The 23,531-nt window shown below is 37.1% G+C and overlaps 1 protein-coding gene across 1 annotated transcript in view; it reads right to left on the reverse strand.

Annotated features, from left to right (window-relative positions):
- Ube2d1 (ubiquitin conjugating enzyme E2 D1) overlaps window positions 1-17,221 on the reverse strand; it is a 32,173-nt gene extending 14,952 nt beyond the window's left edge. The window contains exon 1 of the mRNA XM_005334329.4: window positions 16,951-17,221. Coding sequence (XP_005334386.1) covers window positions 16,951-16,974 — 24 coding nt within the window. The 5' untranslated portion in view covers window positions 16,975-17,221. The remainder of the gene's footprint in view (window positions 1-16,950) is intronic.
- Between the last annotated feature and the right edge of the window lie 6,310 nt (window positions 17,222-23,531).

Consider the following 23,531-nt stretch of genomic DNA (forward strand, 5'->3'; position numbering starts at 1 on the left):
CTGGAGACTGTCATTATTAAGTGAAATAAAGCCAGTCCCAAAAAACCAAAGACTGAATGTTCTCTCTGATATGCAGATGCTAACATACAATAATGGTGGGGAGGATAGAAGTTCATTGGATTAGAGAAAGGGGAATGAAGGGATGGGATAGGAGATGGGAATAGGAAAGACAGTAGAATAAATTAGACATAACTTTACAATGTTCATATATGAATATATGATGAGTGAAACTCCAAATCATGTGCAACCACAAAAATGGGATCCTAATTATAAGTTATACTCCATGTATGTATGATATGTCAAAATACACTCTACTGTCATGTATATATAAAAGGAACTATTAAAAAATGTTATTTATAGCATGTGCAAGGCCCTGGGTTCAATTCCCAGCATTGTAAAATAATAACAATAATAATAATAATGATAATAAACAAAGGCCAAAAATTATTTATATTAGTATATTTACTGTAATTTTAAAAGTATTTCTTATTTCGAAATATTATTTAATTGCTCATATGGTAAATATCAACAGATATAGTCCACACCAAGAAAAGCTTTGTGGGGTCTTCAATACTTAAGAATATAAAGGGGTCCTGCCGGGAATGGTGGCCCTTGCCTGTAATCCTAGCTATTCAGGAACCTGACAGGCAGAAAGATCTCAAGTTCAAATCCAGACAGGGCAATTTAGCAAGGGCCTGTCTCAAAAATGAAAATAAAAAAGAGTAGGTTATAGCTCAGTGGTACAGCACCCCTGAGTTCCCTCCCCAGGATGCAAGCTGGAAAGAAAAAAAGACTATAAAGGGATCCTGAGGTCAAAAAATTTGAAAAAAAACTTGGATATGCCCTGTACATGGCTAAGTTTTCTGTTCTTTATCATTTTCCTTCTCCTAATAACACATTTCTTCCATCTATTCATTTTTATTAACTGTGGCTATCTTCTCAAAGGCCATTTTAATTTTAATTTTTATTATTATTATTATTATTTTTTTTTTTTTGGTCAGTGCTGGGGACTTAACCCAGTACCTTGCACAAGTTATGCAATCATTCTACCACTGGGCTGTACCTGCAGCCCTCAAAGGCTACTTTAAAAAATATGGGTTGTAGCTTTAACCAAAACTTATTCTTTAGCAAATCTCACTATAGTACCTAGTGTATTTCATCATGTCTAGTACAGCAGTCTCAGATACCCAGCAACTAGTAAAGTGCTGCCCTTAGCAGATGTTAAAATGAAATCTGTTTTGTCTCAACCCAGGTATTAGAGATTTGTAATGTCAAATAAACAAATGCTTACACAGAAAGGGAAAAAAAAATACGAGTTGGAGTCAGATATTGATCAAATCTGTTTTGCTGCTAAGCAGTACTAGCTATGTGACCTCGAACAATTTACTTAACCTGAGTCTCATGTATTATGGGGACATCACTGATTACCATGAAGAACTGTACCAAGAAGAACATGTAAAACCAATTAGCTTTAGACCTGGCATGTATAATAGATGCTTAATAAATGCTGATTTCCCCTTCCTTTCCTCTTTCACCAAAATGTTTTTTAAAACAAAAGCTTTAATGCATTTTATTTATGGATTCTTCCATAATACTTATTAACACAATACCTTTTATATGTAAGTATTTATTATTATTTGGGTCAAATAATAAAATTTAAGGAATAATGTGATTGGCAGAACATAAGTATCTCAAATCTCAATCTTTCAGAAATACAAATGATTAGATTTGGCAAGAATAAAAACAAATTACTCCTTTATACAGATATGCAGATTGCATATAGTAAAAAGTTTCAAAAGTGTTAAGAGAACAGTGCAGGTCCTTTAAAAACAATACAGACACATAATGATATCTAAAAATGAATTTCAAAGAACATTCATCATTAAAATATTGTGCCATTATGACAGGTTTTCAATTTACAGAATGTATGATATATTCTAGTGAAGAATCCAAAGCCACATAATTTTTTGAGGGCTGGTGGTAGAGCTCAATGGCAGAGCGCTTGCCTAGCATGTATGAAGCCCTAAATTCATCCCTAGCAACACACACACACACACACACACACACAAATTTGTTTTGGTGTTTCTAGTTTAGAAGACCTCAAAATTCTAAATATTCCATCTTTATTATTTATCTAGGGATGCTGTTAACCTACTTTCAGGACACAGCTTTGGGCTGCTCTTCCAAGTGGACTCCTGGGTTTGTAATGAGCTAACTCAGTCTCAAAAAGTATTTTTAACCACTGCCAGTCCTTAGTGACAGAGCTGCCATGGACAGGGCTATGGTCTGTGACATGGATGGAGACTTTTTTAAAAAATGTCTTCCATGTTCAACTTAACTAGCTGGACTAATTATAAAAGTTTATTAAGTACTTCCACATCCTCTCTGGGGATGTAGCTCAGTGGCAGAGTGCTTCTCTAGCATGTGTGAGGTCTTGGGTTCAATCCCCAGCACCACAATAAAACCACCATCACCACATCCTTCCTAACAGGCATCATTCTGATTTTATAATTTTACTCTAGTTCTAAAGTTCTAAAAATTTAATTTAATAGTATCAGATTATGATGCTAATAAAACTCCTTCCAAGTCACTGGCAGGCACATTTGCTGATGATTAAAACGGGGCATGAAATTCAAGAACTAACTCATTTGTAGAAACAATAAATTAATAGGATGTAGCTTGATATAGGAAAAAGGTCCTCTGTAGACCCTTAGAAGCTTGAAAGTAGCTACAATAGCTGTACCTCCAAGGTAATACATGTAAGAGTAGTGCTAAGCCTCAAGGATCACCTCCCGAATATATTCAGTAAAGTTTAGGACACTCTAGAGAGACCTGAAAAAAAATGTTTCTCCTAGACAGAAGACAGATCTACTGAGGAACTACTGTAAAATATCTTATCTGATGCAAACTACTACCTAAACGAAAAATAAACACTGATATGTGAAACATTTAAAAAGTCAGGTTATAAGATCTGGTAGATTCTGAAAAGTTACAAGAATTGCCTTAGAGTTTACCTTCTATCCTTGTGGCACACTTCAGTACTGTCTTTAAATATAGCCAGCACTCCATATCAACAGAGGCAACCAGCTGCAGAAAAAAAACACTGGGGAAAGAAAACTGCATCTGTACTGAACAGGCAAAGACTTTTTCTTTCCCACCATTCCCTAAACAACACAGCAGAGTAATTACAGACATAGCATGTACGCTTTATTAGGAAACAGAAGTAATCTACCATCGACTGAAAGTAGATGGAAGATGTGCATAGGTTATTTGTAAATACTACGACATTTTATATTCAGGACTTGGGCACAGGCAGATTTCAGTATCTATAAGGGGTTCTGGCACCAATCTCCCATGGATGCCATGCGACAATGGTATAAATGCCCTTATTTGTTAAAAGGTGGATTACTAGAGGCATATAAAAAGTTAACAAATTTTTAAAAACGTGCCAGTTCTCAGAAGTGGTGTTCAAGGCTATTGCTTTTTGTCATACATGTCTTGGAACTGCCAACTCCAATGACTCTCACAGACTACAACTGAGGGGGGACTCCCAGGAGTTTTGCAATGCTTTATTGCAGAAAGCTGCACATAAAGGAAATGAACAAGACATTCTTCAAAGCCAAGGTAGATGTCATGCCTGTTTTGGATAAATAAATAGCACTGCTGATATGGAAGCAAAAGTGACAGTATGATGTCGTTCTAGTAGAAAGAAGTTTTTTCCAATAGACGGTACTGGGTCAATTGGGTATTCTTATGAAAAAAAAAATTTAACCTTAACCTCCTATCTCAAAACATACATAAAAATTAATTATAAATAGATTCTAAATTTAAATATGAAAAGTAAAATATTAATGCTTTCAAAGGAAAATATAAAATGTCTTTATGACCTTGGAGGAGGCAGAGATTTTTAAGTAGTACACAAAGAGGAATAACCATAAAGGAAAAAAAATAGAAAATTTGCACTTGATTAAAATTAGGAACATCTGTTCATCAAAAGGAACATTAAAAGTGTGAAAAGGCAAGCCAAATAGGAGACAATATTTACAATACATATATTTGATAGAAGATGCATCTAGAATATGTAACAAATATTCCTACAGATCCATTTATTTTAAGAAAGACAGCTTAAACAGGCATTTACCAAAAAGGCTATCTAAATGGAACACACACAACACACACACACACACACACACACAACACACACACCCCAGAAGGGTCTCAGCTTAATTAGTCATCAAGAATATGCATATTAGAACCAAATCTTATGCCATTACACACCCAACAGAATGGTTAAAATGAAAAAGAAGAACTACAAGTGTTGGCATATATGTAAAGCAATGAGAACTTTGCTCGTAGAATAAGAAAGCTGATAATAACCAATAATTAAACACAGGGCTGGGGATGTGGCTCAAGCGGTAGCGAGCTCGCCTGGCATGCGTGCGGCCCGGGTTCGATCCTCAGCACCACATACAAACAAAAATGTTATGTTCGCTGAGAACTGGAAAATAAATATTAAAAAAAAAAAATCTCTCTCACTCTCTTAAAAAAAAAAAAAAAACCTTAAAAAAATAATTAAACATAGAAATACGAAGTGATCTAACAGTTCTACTGCCAAGTACAGAAATGGGAATATACATACTCACTTTAGTAGCATCATGTGTAACATCCCCAAACCAAATAACCCAAATGTCCACCAACAGTAGAATAACTTATAGCATATTCACACAATGAGAATGAGGAATCTACAGCTCCATGCAATAACAGACAAATTTCACAGTACACATCACAATTCTTAAATTCAAAACCAGGCAAAGCTAATCTCTTATGCTAGTCAAAACAGTGATTTACCTTAAGGGCAAAGATAAAACTAGGAAAGGAGAGGGGCACCTTGGTCCCTTAGAATGTTATTTCTTGAGCCAAGTTTTGAATTCATAGTTGTGTTCACCTTGTGAAATCTACCAGGCTATATGCCTTATGTGTGTTTATTATATTGAAACAAAAAGTTCACATTATAACTTTTTAATGAATTTTTCCATGATGAATAACACAATGATGATATCAAAAAGGTAGGCAAAGGATATAAAGAATTCACATAATGTAAAATATGGCTTTCAATTAATCATACTAGTTACAAAGCCATAAAAAGAATACACACATTTGTGTATAATACATATGTTTTGTGTTTCAATTTAATTTCCAGTTACTTTTAATCTAAAAGTGAAACATATTGCTGATTTTTCTTTACCTTTGAGAAAAAGAAAGCTTAAAACAAACCAACCCTATATCTAAATATAGGTCAAGCAATAAATACCATCAAACTGACAAAAATATTCCCCAGATGAAAAGGAGTCCATGCCAATGAAGCAATTTTCTAACCCAATATGATTAACAGCCAAATAAAACTAGGGAGAACCTAAATTTCAAAATAAAAATGTAAGATATTAATGAGTGGCGGATTATAGGATAGTATCCTTACATCATGACTAGAACCACAAAAACACTGACAAGGCCATAAAAATGTATATTTAGAGGATTTATATAGCCTTATGTGGCTAAGCACTTCTATTCTAGTTCAGATTTCTGTAACCGGCTAGACACAAAGAAAAGTACTGAAAGGCCTGAAACTGAATTTAAATGGGCACAGATGGCATGTTTATAACACCCCCACAATATGCTGAGTGTTCTCCATAAAAACAAGCTAGACACAGTCCCTGCCTCTAGGGGACTTAAAATCTAAAAGTAGATGAGGCAGCTTAATTCAAAGAAAGCAAACCAATCAAAGAAAATAAAGACAGGAATGTAAGAGAAGAGGCCTGTGTTCACCCCTGGCTCCCAGAAGGGTAACAGTCCAATTGGAACAGAAGAGAATGCACACTAACAAGCAAGAACTGCCTTATTTTCCATAAGAATTAATATGACACTATTTTTGCAATGAACAGTTCCTAAGAAATTACACTGACCAGACTGAAATTGCTTTGCTGTTTTCTAGCTTCACCAATCAGAAACTCTAATTCTCTGTAAAAGAGATAATATACACCACACTGGGTATGTGTAAAGGACATCACACACAGTCAAGTATCGAAGCTGATTTATGGCCCCACATTTAAATTACTCACTCCTAAACATATGAAAGCATTATTTCAAAAATCCTGGCCCAATCATCATTTAATTAATATGACATAATCATCTTTACTTCCAAACCTGTAAAACAAGGCAGTGATTCTTACTGGATTGCATTTTTGGTGTTGTCTCTAAGGGATTAAGAGCTATATTTGGTTTGTCTGTAAATAAACATTTCCTGGGCTTACAGTTCAGGCTCTGATCTCCTGAACAGAGCTGATCTAGTTAACTAGAACGATTTCAATAGAGATGTCAAACAATCGCCAGAAATATCTCCAAACACAGAGTGTCTTTAAGCCCTTGAATTAAAGTACATCTTCATTTAAAACTATGTAGATGCTTCCCAGAAGACTTCAAAATGCTGTGGACAGGGGTTGGGCCTAGGCAGAGCTCTTGCATAGAATGTGTAAGGCAAACAGTTCGATCCTTAGCACCACAACAAATAAATAAATAAACAAACAAACAAATAATATAAAAGCATCATGCTGTCCATCTACAACTACAAAAAAAAAATTTTTTTTAAATGCTGAGGACAACCAATTAATTAAGTTGTACCTACCAAACTCACTTCAACAAACTGGTTCTGGCAGCTTTGCTGTCTCTTTCAATCGGGTATCTCCCTGGCAAAGTTGGCTTATTTAAAATAAAAAAAAAAAATGTGGCCAAATTCCACCAAAAAAGGAAGAAAATGAAGAAAGCAATGACCCTGCTGATTTTGCCGCATCAGAGTAATATTTATTGCATTTTAGCTACAGAGTGCAATTTAGAATAAAAGTCTGAAGTCACAACTAGGGACATTATTTACCAATCATGTCATACATACAGTCACTTTCCAGGTGATCTCTACCTCTACACAGCCATGATGGCTCCATTTCCCACCATGCTCCTTTGCGTCTACTTTAAGGCATGCCTTCCTTTTAAATAGAAGACTCTCGATTAACTACCCTACACATATAATATTTCCATCAGAGAAATTATATAAATAAAAATCTATTTTAGACAAATCCAAGGAAGCCAAGTAAAAGCTGCATCTGAGTCTACTTTATGGATCTACTATGAGAATAGTAAAAATCAGATTTATTCATTCCAGGAACCTAAACTCAAAACTTTAGAATCATCATCTGATTCCATTCTCCTCTCTTGTGTCACCCATTGTTACATCCCTCCCATTAATTAGTGCCAAATTATTCAGATTCTCCTTCTGTCCCAATCCCTTCCCATGAAAGCATCCTGGAAGGCAGTTTTTCAGACAGCTGAGGTCCAAAGAGCAGGAGCACTCAGAAGAGCCAGAGCAGAGACATCCCAGGGTAAGAAGCCAGGTTGACCCTATTCAAGCATTTGGGCCGGAGTGGAAAACAGAAGGACACTGAGACTGTCTACAACAGTGAACCGTTGAGACTTGAGGGGCCAAGAAGGTGTATACAAATCAAAAGGGCCAAGCAGGATAAATACCCTATAATTTTTCTCACATAAGTTCTCCACCACCCTGGCTGGCTTAGGCCAGCCTTGGATCTCACTTGACCTGTGGCCTCCCTATTTCTCTACCTTACACACTGCTGCCAAAATCATCTTAGGGTACCATGTCAAACCTTTTCAATGTCTTCCATTTGCTTTAAAGGCTTATAAATCCTCAAAGAAGCTTAACAGACCTTCCGGGATTTGACTCTCTGACTTCATATGTGAAAACCTTTTTTACCCCTAGTGCTCTCTGCACCAGCCAAAATGAATTTTCAATTCCACAAAATGCTAACTTGCCTCTAATTTTAAATATGGCTTCTTTTTAGGTAGAAGATTCTTTAAAAAAAAAAATTTTTTTTTTAAAGAGAGAGAGAGAGAAAGAGAGAGAGAATATTAATATTTATTTTTTAGTTATCGGTGGACACAACATCTTTGTTTTGTATGTGGTGCTGAGGACTGAACCCGGGCTGCACGCATGTCAGGCAAGTGCGCTACCACTTGAGCCACATCCCCAGCCCGGTAGAAGATTCTTAATCACATTCCTCTCAATATACATTCTATTTCTCCTTGTACCTAATTCATTTTTACCCTCATGTCTTTTTCTTTTCTTTCATGCATGCTAGGCAAGCACTCTACCACTGAGTAATATCCCTAGCCCTTTAAAAAAAGATTTTTTTAAATTTCTAAATATTATTTCATTTTCAGACAGAATCTTGCTAAATTACTCAGGCTGGACTCCAACTATCGATCCTTTTCCCTAAGCCTTACAAGTAGCTGGGATTACAGGCATGCACCACCATACTCATCTTCGTGTCTTATTTTATTTATTTGTTTGTTTGTTTATTACCAGGGATTGAACTCAGGGGCACTTGACCACTAAGCCACATTCCCAACCCAATTTTGTATTTTATTTAGAAACAGGGTCTCACTGAGTTGCTGAGTTCCTCACCATTGCTGAGGCTGGCTTTGAACCTGCAATCCTCCTGCCTCAGCCTCCCAAGCCACAGGGATTACAGGCATGCACCATAGCACCTGGCTTCAGCTTCGTCTTATTTTAAACATCATTACACTTGTAAGGAAAGTTTCCTTGACCCCTTCAGTGTGTCCCTGCTATATTCCTAGAGTACTCTTGTGCTTTCCTTTCCATGACATTCATCAAAATTATAATTATAAACCATGTACAATACTGAGTTCTACGAGGTCTAGATTGCGTACCCCACACTATGGTTAAGAATGGTACTTCATGAGGTGGGACATGCCTGTAATCCCAGCAGCCCAGGAAGCTGAGACAGGAGAATTATAAATTCAAAGCCAGCCTCAGCAACAGCTAGGTGCGCTAAGCAACTCAGTGAGCCCCTGTCTCTAAATAAAATACAAAATAGGGCTAGGGATGTGACTTAGTGGTCAAGTGCCCCTAAATTCAATTCCTGGTACAAAAAAAAAAAAAAGGTACTTCCTTATTAAAAACCCTTCAATTGCTTTCCCAACCTTCTGCATATGTATTTCTCAGCATGGGTCTTCAAGGTCCTCCACAATACAAAACATATGGTTTACTATTTCCTGAATGCTTCCCAAAAGCAAGACGATCTGTTCCTTCCCAAATAAGCCACACAAATTTCTAATGTCTTCGTTTCTCTTTCTCTACAAACCTGGCTTCCCTAAATCTTTTAGAACGTTACTCATTCTTCTAAACCTATACCCAATTCACCTTTTCCACAGATATCCTCCAAGTAATTTGGCCTTTCCCACCTTTGACTTCCTTCCTGTGCAAATATGTTGTACTTTCCTTATGGTACTCTCCTGAGTCCATCTATTGGTTATAGTACTCTTCTTACCCTTATTAATTCAAAACTTTTTAGATAATGGCTTTATAACTCACCTTTCTATAAAATGCATTTAGGATATACCTTCTATCAGAAGGTGCTCTGTAAATGTACTAACTTGAATCTTATAAATCTATTACATATAAGGGAGCTGTATAAGGCAATTGTTAAAATATGTTGATTAAATAATTTTTAAAGGACAAAAGACACCTGTGAAACAGATAGAAACTAAATGGAATAAGATGGTATGTTATGTTACCAATACATAATAGAAATATATATTATTTGCATCATAAGCAACTGCTTTTTAATCAAAGAGTAAGACTTATTAACATTATATTATACATTAATCTGCTCATATTTTTTTTCAATTCTGACATCTCAAAATAATTTTAACTCAAGTCTCATATAGTTATGGAGCACAGTGCCAATGCTCAAAGTTTATATGTTTACTGAACAAAAACAGCATGAAACACTATTTGGGTTTGCTTAAAATTATACTGGTGGGCTGGGAATGTAGCTCAGCAGTACAGCTCTTGCCTAGCACATGTAAGGCCCTGGGTTCAATTCCAGTACTAAAGAAAAGAATTATATAGAGTAAAAGAATATACATGCACATATATATATAGTTAGGTAGATACATTCATACATACATACATGCTTTGACATTACACACATCCACAGATGGGACCACAAAAACTATCAAGTCCAACTCACTGAATTTACAGATGAGAATAAAGACTTGGGCAAGCAAACAAAGCTAAAGCCAGGACAAAGGTCCAAACCATCCGATTTCCACTGCAGCTCTCTTCCTACCTAGAAGCTGACTGACACTCAACTTAAGACTGTGATAACTAGAGCACATCATCCTCAACCATGCTCAGTATTGAATTAAGGCCATTTGCACACTTTAACCTCGTGCAAGAGAAACAAAAGAGTGAAGAGTGAAGGAATGAAAAAAAGTTCTTTTCATCTTTCCCAGGAGGCTTATTATCTTACAAAAGGTAAGAAATGAAGCTACTTCATAAGCCTTGAGGATAGTATTTGTATTCAGACATTCTGAGAGGCAAGTAAAACATGATAGGAAATTACATACACCTTTTAAAAAATGGATAATAGGGGGCTGGGCTGGGGCTCTGTGGTAGAGCACTTGCCTAGCCTGTATGTGGCCCTGGGTTTGATCCTCATCACCACATAAAAATAAATAAATAAAACAAAGGTATTGTGAAAAAAATTCTTTAAAAAACATGGGTAATAGATTTCTGACACTTAAGTGAATATGTTACATATAGCATTCTGAATGCTACATTATCCAAACTTATTATTTATTTTATGGTTAACCAAGACATGGTGTTTCATCGAAAACAAAACTTAGGTGCCAATTTCTTAAAATGTACATAAAACATTAACATACCTGCCAATACCTGCCAAATATTTGTAATTAAATACTATATATATTCCTAACAAATGGAATACAGTAAGCACTTATGTGTGCATAAAAAGTAATCTTAGTATTACCCAGAGTTATTTTTTAATTCTGTGGTTGGACATCAGTGACTATAAAATACTGCTACTATTGTAACCAGGCACAGTGGCATACCCAGCTGTATTTCCAGCTACTTGGGAGACAGCGACAAGACTGCAGGCTCAAAGTTAGCCTGGGCAACTTAGTGAGACCCTGCCTGAAAATAAGGGGCTGGAGATGCACTTCGGTGACAGAGCACTTGCCTAGCATTCATGAGCTCCTGGGTTCAATCCCCAGAACCACAAAATATAAAATAAAATGCTACCTCTAGTAGAAGACAATGAGTATTGACAGTCTGTATCAAATGGAAATGTTTCCAAAATTAAAATATTTTTAATTAATGTATATATCCACATGTATGTTTGTATGCCTGTTTATTAATTTACTTTCTATCTATAATACACATATATGTAAATATGTATACATAGGCTGGCAGCATTTTTGGCAACTTTTTTTTTTTTTTTTTTTTTACTATTTTTAGTTGTAGATGGACACAATACTATTATTTATTTATTTTTGTATATGGTGCTGAGGATGGAACCCAATGCTTCACACATGCTAGACAAGCTCTCTACCATTGAGCTACAACCCCAGCTCGGCAACATTAATTTTATATAAGGATCCTATACTATGCAATGGTGATTTTCAAGCTTTCCTTACAGCAATATACAATAACAAAAAAGATCTGACATCATGACTTAGTACACACACATGCACAGTCCCCTCCACAGAGGTCCAGCTTTACTACTCCCACACTCTGCTCACACGTGGAGATGGCCACTTGGAATGAGAACAAGCAGATTATTACTTGAGGGAGTTTCAGGTGACAACTCCCCAGCTCACCTCCTTTGGAGAGGCTTTCTTAAGTCTGAAAGGAGCCTAAGAATCTAAATAAGCAATGTAATGTCACTGAAGGAAATGAGCCACACAAACAGGAGCAGAGGAATAGAAATCAGCGGGTAAAACATCGAAGAAGAGACAAGATAGGAGGTTGCGGAGCATGGTGGTGTGGTGGGCAGCACAGGACTATGCTTCTAGATGGCAGCTTCCTCCCCACACTCAGGACAACTCCTGAACATGCTGCCTCTTACTGCTGTCTAATGTGTGAAACTGAACCCTCATGGATCCATTCCAGAACCAAACTGAATGCAGAAAACCCTCAGCTTCTCAGAAGCCATTTAGATCAGGACAGTCCAGAAATAGAACCTATCTTGGCCTTCCTGCAGATGCATGTTTTAAGGTAGCCTAAGAATCCTTCCAATCCCGAAATTGCAAATCTGGGTCATATTAAGAGGACAATTATCTTTATACCTGTCTCTACTACAACATCAATTCATCCACTATTTTATAAAGGGGGAGGGGCTAACATGTTGGTAGACAGCCATTAACTCAGGCTGTTAACTAAGTTTTAAATATATTATTTTAATCAGTAGTATTCATTAAATGAATATAAAGGGCCCACAGGTTTCCTGTTTGTATTTTAGGGAACTTAGGGAGTAAGGATGCTACTCTGCTTTACCAGGAGCAAACCCACATGCTTTTGGTTTTCACATGTGCCTGGGCTCCTAAAATAGGCCTAAAACAGTCTTATTTAGTTCTATGCTATTTATTTCCACAGAGGAATCTCAGAACTTTTAAGCTGTAATATGTTATGTCGTCTTTCTATACTTTTTGTGATGAAGAAATCAAAGTACATACAAAGGCAACAGAAAGACAGCTTAATTACAAAGATTTAAAAGCAGAAAGATTTACATGATGGCTTATTAGAGAAAGAACACTTTCTCCCTCTCATCTCAAGACAAACCATTTATCTAACAAAAAGTAAAAATACTGTGTTCCTTTTTTCTTTTAAGTTAAATCCTTTCCTGAAAGAACTAGAGTCTTGGATTTAACATTGTAATTTGAACAGATTACTATTCAAAACCACTACAAGAACCAAAGTATTATATCGAGTTATAAACAGTTATCTCAAAATGAAATTTCTGCAATGAAATGATACTTCTGACAGAACAGTTATGAACTACAACTAATTTTTCTAAGTTCTTTTGGAGAAGACAAATTTACAAAGATGAACAAAGTAATATTACTCATTTACAATGTTAAAGGATCCAGTAATCGCTCTGGATCAGAAATGACAAGGCACAATCAACACAGTGAACTACACATCTGTGAGAATGATTAAATATGCCCACATCTTAACTGCAACACTACTTTACACTTGTTCTGAAATTATAGTTTGCAAAGTACTTACATCCATAAACTCATGTGACTCTACACGTTTTTCATTTTAAATACAATAAATATAGATGAGTCCATATGGATACGCTGTATGTACTAAAGTGTTCTCTAGAGCCAACTATGTGGTTTAGAATTCCAACATTGCCACATATTAGATATGTGACCCTGAGTAAACTACTCGATGTCTCTGCCTCAGTTTCATCATCTACAAAATGAGGGTAATACTGTTTCTACCTCTTGGGACTACTATAGATTAAACCAATTAATATATATCAAGAACTTAGAAGAATGTCATGCACAAAGTAAGCACCAGACACATGCTGATGGTCATCAGCAGCAGCATACTTTATGGATAAGAAAGTGAAGATAGGAGCCACAGAGCCAGGACCAAAAACTGGACTTTCTTCCCCTAGAAAAAACATAGGGATGGTTTTTTCAATATCCTATTTTCCTAGACTGACACCAGTCGTTTAATGTAGAACTCTGCAAATAAAAAATTCAGCAACTCAAAATATTTGTAAAATTGTATTTTAATGTCTGTTCATATATGTACTTCAGATTAGATTATAAAAAAAGAACTGTTCCATTTTGGGGACAGTACTATACACTAAGGAATTATCTGTGTTGCTATATTTGTAAAACAAAAGTCTTTTGTTTCACTTTTCAAAAGACAGACCAAAAAAGGCACAAGCTTATCATATCATGCTAGTAGGATGATCATTACCTCAAATTCTTTATAAAGAGTAAAATAAATCTGATAGAAAAAGACCAAGATGCAGATAACTATATTATGATTTCCATTTTTCTTCCAGTTTTCAAAGCATTCAGTATTGTGATGTAATATTTGTAAGTTTAAAAATGATTCCCAAAACAAAGCATATCAACGACTGAAAATAGCACTGAGAAAAAAAAACCTTAGAAATTAATTCTAGAAAACAATAGATGCTCAGCTGAAAAGCTCCTCTTTTTTAGACATGTTTTTAGATTTCTTTCCTCATATTTTGTTCAGTTTTTTTTTTCCCTTTAGTGATTTAGGTGACTGCAATAACATCTTTCACTGTGTCTAAAAATAGGGCATGGGTGTGTAAATTTATGAGCTGAAATGCAAAACTGGCACAGGATGTCTAAATTAAAGCATTAAATCACTTAGCATATGCTAGTATAGAAATACATTTTAAGCACTGATACATACATGCTTTCTGTATACATACAATTTTAATCCAACCATTTTATTCTTTTTGTAGTTGAAGAAATGTGAAATTGTGAACTTTACTCTCAAATATGCCATTATCATTTATGAGATTAATCTTGGGCAAAGCACTTCTCCACTCAAGGACTTCAAATAAGGAGAACAGACAAAAACATTGATGATTCTCAACCCTCTTTCCAACCAAACCCATCCAGGGGATTCAATCCACTTGCTTTACAGCAGCGGAAACAATCTGAAAATATCCTACAAGTGATTCTGATACACTGCCCTAGAAGCTGTTTCCCTGCCTTCTAGACTTCTTCCACACTACTATAGACTTCTCTGAAGTTCTACAAGTTCCAAGGCCTGCCACTTTAGATACAGGAAAATTACAACCCATTGACCTGAAAGTTATCTGACAGTGTTATTTAAATACACTTAAAAAGAAAGGTGAAAAGTTAATATACATTTTCACTTGATGGAACAGACAAGAGTTAAATAAGAATCTGGGTACTGAAGATATCAGAGGGCTTTATAACAACTGTTCACATGGCAGAGAGCAAATCTGACCTAGAACTACTTATGAAGAAGGTACAGAAAGGAGGATAAAAAAGGAGAATCAATCAAAATAAACACCTCAATGGTTTGAATGTGTGATTAATGTGATTTAAGTCAATTTGCCTGATAATGGGAAAAAGAAGCAAAAAATGGACATGTATGTAGGTGGTATTATATAATCCTCAACTGCTTCTCCAAAATATCAACCTGTCATAAGTTTTACATCATTTTTACATTATACAGTTGTTATAATAACCAATAACTACTTAAAATATGTGGACATATGTCATATTATAACAAATCAAATACACTGGATCAGCATGGTGGTTGACAACAATATGCAAGCATGGTATTTAAAAATGGTGTCCTTATTTCTTTGAATATCCACTTGCTATTGATAAATTCCACAGTATCTAAAAGCTATTTATTGTATGTGGAAAGTCATGTGAAAAATTCTATGAGCTAGGAAAGAAGGAAATGGAATTTGAAAACTTCCTTAGAAAATGCATGTTGTCTGATCCAATCATGAACCAATATTATATCATCATGAATAAGTATACAAGGAATAGTGAAATGCTAACCAGGGCTTCAAAATTAGGATTATTTGTATGAAACAAAGTGTAACTTCATTATCTTCAAAAGACAAAGTATTAACATTAAATAAATGCTGTTAACTGTATATTTTATACTGAGATGACGCTTAAATGGTACAAAGAATAATCAAAACCACAGATTTAATATTTGAACCAAAAATAAACAGAAATTTGGCTGAGTTCAAAAGTTGCTGTCCTCTGTACCAAAAGATACCACCAGTGGTGAGTCAGAATACAATGTATACATGTCTACAACTGCTGTAACACATTCCATTGTTATATTTTACTGACTTGTGGTTGAAAAATCGATAAAAATTTTTGGTAGGCACTGACTTCTTCTGAAATAAATTTCAAAACACACAGTCCATTGTTGGCTTAACTTGCTCAAAACGCTCCCAAACAATGTGGACTCTAACTATAAAACTTCAAACTTGGGTCTGTAAACAGACCAACAGCCTAATAATAAATAAAAATGAAGAAAAAGAAATGCCCAAATCCCAATTTTGGAAAATGTTCACATCTGAAATGGTTTGCAATAATTTAATACCAAGAGAAGACTGATCGCTTACATGAGTTGGGATGGATAATATTTGTTGAATGAATATACACATTTCTTCCTCGTTCTATAGCCATGTGTCAAAGCATCAAAACAATTTAATTTGTATCTGTTTCTGTTGTGTCTTGAACTTTATATATAAGTTTATCATGAGGAAAAAAAAAAAACCTGTTTGGCTTGACTCACCATGAATCACAGCCAGGAGGTCATCTTGTTGTGTATCAGCAACTATGTTTTCACTACAGCTATGTGACCTGAAGTGGCAGCAGCAGAGGCACCAAAATAGAAGGGGCAGGAGCTTTCTCCTGGCTTCTCAGCCTCAAATGGGCTTTTCCAGCCCATTCCGGCAACTGAGCAAGAGCCAACCGCAGAGCACAGAAAGAACAAACCCGACAGCTCCGAGGAGAAAGGCTGCAGGCCCACCGCACCTTTCTAGCCCTCCCGGGGAGCCCGGAGAAGCGAGAACATAAAAGGGGACAAGCTTAAGAAACAGTGTAGAGAAAATACATCATGACATGGGCCCAAACTAGCTTGGTGTGGAGCAAAAACAAAAAAAAACAAAAAAACCAGCTGTGACCGTGAAGCACAGATTTCGGGAAGGTCTGGACACAGAGGAGGATTTCCACCCCGGGGCTCTGGGCGCAGCTCCGGCGCGAGCGCGCGGCGAGACCCCAGTCTCCGAGCACCTCCGGCCACCCGGGACCTGCCCGATTCCCATCTCACCTGTCCGGTGCCCGCGGGCCGGGCAGGCACCTCTGGTCCCCTGCCCCGCCCCGGCCCATCCTCCCATCCCATACCCTCCCGGCACGTCTCTGGGGACCAACGGCCAGGTCAGCAGGGGCAGGGGTCAAAGCCCGCTCCGCCGCCCCAGGCCCAGCCCCCGGACTCACTTTCTGAATCCGCTTCAGCGCCATGGGTCAAGGAGGGCAGCGGGGACACCGGCCGGCGGGGGGCGGCTGCGTGGCTCGGGGGCGTGGGTCGTCGCGGGCTCCGCTCGCTGGCTGCTCGGCTGGCTCAGCCCTGTGGGTCCCCGGCTCGCCGTTCGCTGGCTCGCTCCGGGAGCCGGTGCCTGATCCCGTGTGCGCCCGAGCGCGAGTGTGCGCGAGTGTGCGGGCGGGGACGCCGGCGAGACTCTTTTGTTTCCGCTTTTGCTTCTGGGAAGGAGCCTGCGCCCTCCCCACCGCGCCCCGCCCCGCCTGGCACACTGGGAAGTGTAGTTCCAGCCGTCCTGGCCGCCAGAACCAGGACGCTGTCGGGTTCCTCACTGGTGACCTCAACCAGGCAGCCTGGGGTGTCAGCTGCCCAGCCTGGAGTTGGTCTCTGCTGTTTGATTTAGAGTGAATTACTGAAGCTGGGTCTGCGCATCTGTACGATGGGATAACAAATGAGCTCCTAACGCATTTACAAGAATTTCTAAAATTTCAGAGTTAATCATTCCTTATCCATTACATTTTACAGCTGATCTTGTTATTTTTATCTTTACAGAGTTCACTGACTCTTCTGAAATATATGAATTACCTCAATTTCTCACCCTCCACACATGCGCTGACTCATACCTATTATGATTCTTACTTACCTCCTTAGTTCTTATTTCGGAGGGGAAAAAAAAAAAAGTGCCTTCCCAGTCTAGGGCAAATCTTGCATTGTCTAACCCTCTTTAGAACTCAGAATTCTGAGCCTCGCTCTCATAAGTAGCTTTTTCCCTTAAGTTGACGATACCTGCCAAATAGTCTAGCACACTCCCCAATCCTTCCATTTCCATGAACTTGTGTACACATTGAAACGTGGCTTCTTACTTTCAGCACCAGCAAAATCAGTTTTCACTGAGGACACCATTGAGCTTCTTATTACTAAATTCAACTCACTCTTTATTCTGAGCAGGTTTTTGAATGATTTGCCTAGCTATCCTTTTGATTTTCAAAATGCTCATCTTCTTCCCTTTTACTTTCCACTAGCTCCTTTTCCCAAATATGGGAGATCTTGTACTATCCCTGAACTGGGAGGCAACCTAGCAAGGTCTTAGGAGCAAGGGCCTTGTAGATGAACCATGCACGTATTTCTGCTTCTCTCTGCACATCCATCCACCTCCTTTTTCCAATTACTTCTAGTTTCTCTCATATGACTTGGGCTTGTGCAACCCTTACTCTGCTTAGTGATGCTGTTTAGCAACTGCCCCTGTTGCTAAATGGCCAAACCTTTTTGTACTCCCTGATTCATCTCCTCAAAGGGAAGAAGCTGAATGATGCAACTCAACTTTCTATTCCAGGCTATAAATTGTCGCTAGTGATGAGTTAGGTGTCTATTGATGGTCTTACCAGCTGGGGAAAGTTTGATTGTGTGTGTGTGTGTGTGTGTGTGTGTGTGTGTGTGTGTGTATATGTGTGTGTGCGCGCGCGCACTCGTGCATGTGTGTGTATATGTATGCTGGGGCTGGAATTCAGGGCCTCTTGCCTGGTAGGCACAGGCTCTAACATTGAGCTACATCCGCAGTCCCAGTGTGGAAAGTGTGAAAGTACTTTTGGACAAAGGGGCTTCTGGAAAACACTAACAAGGTCCTGTCAACTGTACAGAGATATATTTAGGCTAGCTCAAAGCACCATTTTTAGAAAGAAAGAGCTCCATGCTAAAAGGAAGCATGAGATTATTCGTGTAAGTAAAGTAGGGTACATCACCTTTGGGAAGTTGCATTCCCATGCTAATAGCATTTGATATCATGTTAGATGTGAGGCCGTGTTCACTGTTACCACTATGGTAAGATTTCAGGTACCAGGCAACTCAGAAAAAAACCTCCAGGGTCATTCTGTGAACATCACTGCATGAACAACAACAGCAACAACAAAACACACTCAAGCAGAAGCTATGTATAGGACAATTTTGTTCAAAAGTCATTGAGGGCCCAGGACCCTGGCATCAATTTCTCCCTATAAAGATTCACTGCCAAGATCACTCAATTGCTTAAAAAACTTTATTGTATCATGCCTCAGTGTAGTGCAATTTATTTCCATCTTTTGCTCACATACTACAATTAATACCATGTGCCTTTGCATGTCCATTCACTCTGCAAAGGATGACCTCCTTCCATTTACCCGGCAAACTTCTTACACTTCTTCTAGACCCAATACAAATGATACATACTCTATGAGATTATTTTCTACCTATTCACTAAAGTGGATTTTTAAATATTTATATTATTCTTTTAATTCCAGAAGCAAGATGTACTTTAGGGATATCACTTAGTCATGACTGGTTGTCTCATTAGAATATGAATTCTAAGGACACATGGAAAATGTCTTACTTTTTTTTTAGTAATGTAAAATCTACATACCATGAAATGCCCACATCTAAGTGTACAGCTTGATGGGTTTTGACAAATGAATATACTTGTGTGATAATTGAGATCTAGAACAATTCTATCACCACAGAAAATTCCCTCATGACCCTTTCTAGTCACTCTCCATCCTGGTAGGAAATTAAAGCTCTGGTTGCTATCACCATAGACTTATTTTCACCTGTTCTTTTTTTATGTTTTTAGTGAGAAGAAAAATTATTTTTTAAGCCAACAAATTTTGGGGGTAGTTTGTTACACAGCAAAACTGTCTGAAATAGTATATAATGAAATGCATGTTTTGAAATAGGGATCTAATTAATTTTAAGTATTCTTCTTAAATTGTCAGAAGGCCAATCCCCAAATCTTTGCCATAATTACCATCAGTTCTTTTTGTTGTTATTTTGCATTACTGGGGATTGAACACAAGCCCTCTCGCATGCTAGGTAAGCTCTACCACTGAGCTATATTCCCAGTCTTTTCATTTTTAAAAAACTTTGAGAAAAGGTCTTGCTAAACTACCCAGGCTGGCCCCAAACTTGTGATCCTTCTGCCTTAGCCTCCAAAGTAGTTGGGATCATAGGCAGGAACCATTGTGCAGGGCTTTGTCTGCTTTTGAAAGTCATATAAAGAGGCTGGGCATGTGGCTCAGGCGGTAGCGTGCTTGCCTGGCATGCGTGGCCCCCGGGTTCGATCCTCAGCACCACATACAAACAAAGATGTTGTGTCCTCCGAAAACTAAAAAATAAATATTACAATTCTCTCTCTCTCATATAAATGGAAGAATAAAATACATACTCTTTTGTGTTTCAATTTTTAACATAATATTTTTTCTTCCATTTTGTTGCATGTAGTAATAGTTTGTTCATAACTGCTGAGTATTATTTCCTGTTATGAATATACTCTAATTGTTTTTTCTTCTTTCTCAGGATAATGAACACTTGGGTTGTTTCCAGTTTGGGTTTATTATAATTAAAGTTGTTATGAATATTCCTGCATATTTCTTTTTTAATGAACATAGTTTATAGTTTTTTAGGATAAATTGTTAGATTGAAATTGCTGAATTACAAGATAGTATATATATAATATCATAAGCAATTATCAAATAGTTTTTCAAAGTGGTCATACAATTTTTTTTTTAAAGAGAGAGAGAAGAGAGAGAGAATTTTTAATATTTATTTTTTAGTTCTCGGTGGACACAACATCTTTGTTGGTATGTGGTGCTGAGGATCAAACCTGGGCGGCACGCATGCCAGGCGAGTGCGCTACCGCTTGAGCCACATCCCCAGCCGTGGTCATACAATTTTAAAGTCTCAACAGCACTATGTGACTGTTTATTCTACCTTCTCATCAATACTTGGTGTCCATAACTTAATTTTGGCCATTTTCTTGAATTTTAAGGTATCATTATGGCTTTAATTTGCATTTCCCTGATGATGAATAATGTCAACCACATTTTCACCTGCCTTTCAGTTATTTCTGTACCTTCTTTTCTCCTATGCCTTTCTTCTATCTTTTGAGTGATTTAATTTACTCTTCTTTTTTCTAATTTCTTAAGGTTAAAAGATACAATCACTTTAAACTTTTCTCCTTCTCTCATAGAAAACTTTGAAGCTATTTTTATGTACTGTATTTGTAAATTTTTATATTTTTGCACTTTCCTTTGGTTTTAAGTATTTTCTACTTATAAGTATGCTTTCTCTTTTTATTCTCCCATCACACTATATGTCATTTAGAAATGTGATGTTTAGGGCTGGGGATGTGGCTCAAGTGGTAGCACGCTTGCCCTGCATGCGTGCGGCCCAGGTTCGATCCTCAGCACCACATACAAACAAAGATGTTGTGTCTGCCGAAAACTAAAAAATAAATAATAAAAGTTCTCTCTGTCTCTCTCACTCTTTAAAAAAAAAAAGAAATGTGATGTTTAATTTCCAAATGTATATTTAAAGCTTTTTTAGATATAATATTGTTACTAATTTATAACTTAATTATTTTGTGGTCAAAGAAGATAGTCTGTAAGATTCTGTCATTCAGACTGAGTCTTAGTTAATGTCCTAGCATATGATCTGCATTGGAGAATACTCTATGTAAACTCAAAAATGTGATTTTTGCAAGCTCTTAGATATAAATATAAAGAGCTGTCAATCAGATCAGATCTTCTTTATCCTTTGTAATTTTTGTTCAGTTGTCCTTTTTTTAAAAAACAATTTTTAGTTATAGGTGGACATAATATCTTTATTATGTTTATTTATTTTTATGTGGTACTGAGGATCAAACTCCGTGTCTCACATGTGCAAGGCAAGTGCTCTGCCACTGAGCTACAACTTCAGCCCTGTTCAGATGTTCTTTGATTACCAAAGAAGAGTGGCAAAAATAAAAACTTCTATTAATTGTAAGTTTGTCTATTTCTTCCCCTAGTTCTATTTTTGCTCCATGTATATTGAAGCTCTGGTGTTAGCTCATTATCTCATGATAATCAAATGATCATACATTTGAATGTCATACAATGTACATGTAAAAGTTCTCTTTGAGTTGTACACTTTGTCTTGAAATCTAATTGTATGATGTTAATACTGCTATGTTGTCTTTATGATGCTTACCATATACTTGGTATATTTTTTCTTATTTTCAATCTGTGTTTTTATCTATTTGTTTATTTGTTTATTTATTTTTGTAGTTGTAGATGGACAGAATGCCTTTATTTTATTTGTTTATTTTTATGTGGTGCTGAGAATCCAACCCAGTGTCTCACACATGCTAGGCAAGCGCTCTGCCACTGAGCTACAGCCCCAGCCCTGTCTGTCTCTTTTTAAAGTTAAGTTAAATTAAGCCTTAACTAATACATTAAAAACATTAAACTTATACATGTTAATAGATACCTGTGTCTTTACATTTAAGTGAGTTTCTTGGAGCTGGGGATGTAGCTCAGTGGTAAAGCACCTCCCTAATAGGTGTGAACTCCCCTGGTTTCATCCCCAGCTCTGGGGAAAACAAACAAACAAAAACCTCTTTAGTTAAGGTGACTCCTTTCTTCTCCCTCTTCCCATACCCTGTCTCCATATGGGTGCAAGAGCAGAGAGCGTGACATTCTTCTGGAGGCAACTCAACACAAGTTAATATTCCAAAGAGCTGGTGTTTAGGAAATAAAATGAGAGGAGAGAGAGATGTCACCACCATGCTAAAGATTTGTATCCTGCTAAAAATATAGGTGTCACCTTAAGTCATTTTCAAATTACAGTATGCAAACCTGAATGTATATTATAATCAACCAGAGAGTTTTAAAGAAAGACCAATGTCCAGGCCTCAAGGAAATCTTGTTAAACAGACTACCTCGCAGACTCTGGCAAGATTTTTTAAGTAGAAGTTCTTTAATTCAGTGGTTCTCAAGTGTGAACATGTTCTTAAGTAGAAAACATGGATCAGAGTGTCTGATGCAATAGGTCTGGAGAAGGGCCTAAGGAAATATGTTTGTAACAATTTTCCAGGTAATACTGATGCTGCTCGTTCTGGAACTACACTTTGAGTACTGCTTCTCTGGACTTTTTCAATTGAAAATGTGGTCCATGGGTATCCAACATCAGCATCCCCTGAGGACTTGTTAGAAATTGAGAATTTCAGGCCTGACTGCCTACACACTGCATCCAATCCTGAAGCTTACTTAGTAAGATCCCCAAGTGATTCAGATGAACATTGGAGTTCAAGAAGCACTATGCAAGAAGCCTCTGATATACAAGGGACTGCTAAAGATGCAGATTTCCTTTAAAGGATTTAATTTAATAAGTCTAGGGTAAAGATCTGGAGTCTATATTTTTTTACCTTCCCTGGAAAGTCTGAGGGAAGGATCAGAGAACAACATTTTTGAGAATCTCTACCTTGGGCAAATGCGTCTAAGCATCAATGTGTCAAAGCATCAATTTCCTCACCTATAATAAAGCAATGAATATTGTATTTGCTTCAACTGAATGGAGCTAAAATATTTGTACCCTTCCAACTCAACTTGTACCAAAGAACTATAATTTGTACCCCCCCAAAAAAAAAAGAAAAAAGAAAGAAGAATGATTTTTCTGTTCTTTATAAATAATAAGAAACCTAAAAAGAAATCTTACAAGGTTATTTTTGTCTTTCCCAGGATAAATTTACCTCCCA

Source organism: Ictidomys tridecemlineatus, chromosome 1, assembly GCF_052094955.1.
Source record: "Ictidomys tridecemlineatus isolate mIctTri1 chromosome 1, mIctTri1.hap1, whole genome shotgun sequence".
NCBI lineage: Eukaryota > Metazoa > Chordata > Mammalia > Rodentia > Sciuridae > Ictidomys > Ictidomys tridecemlineatus.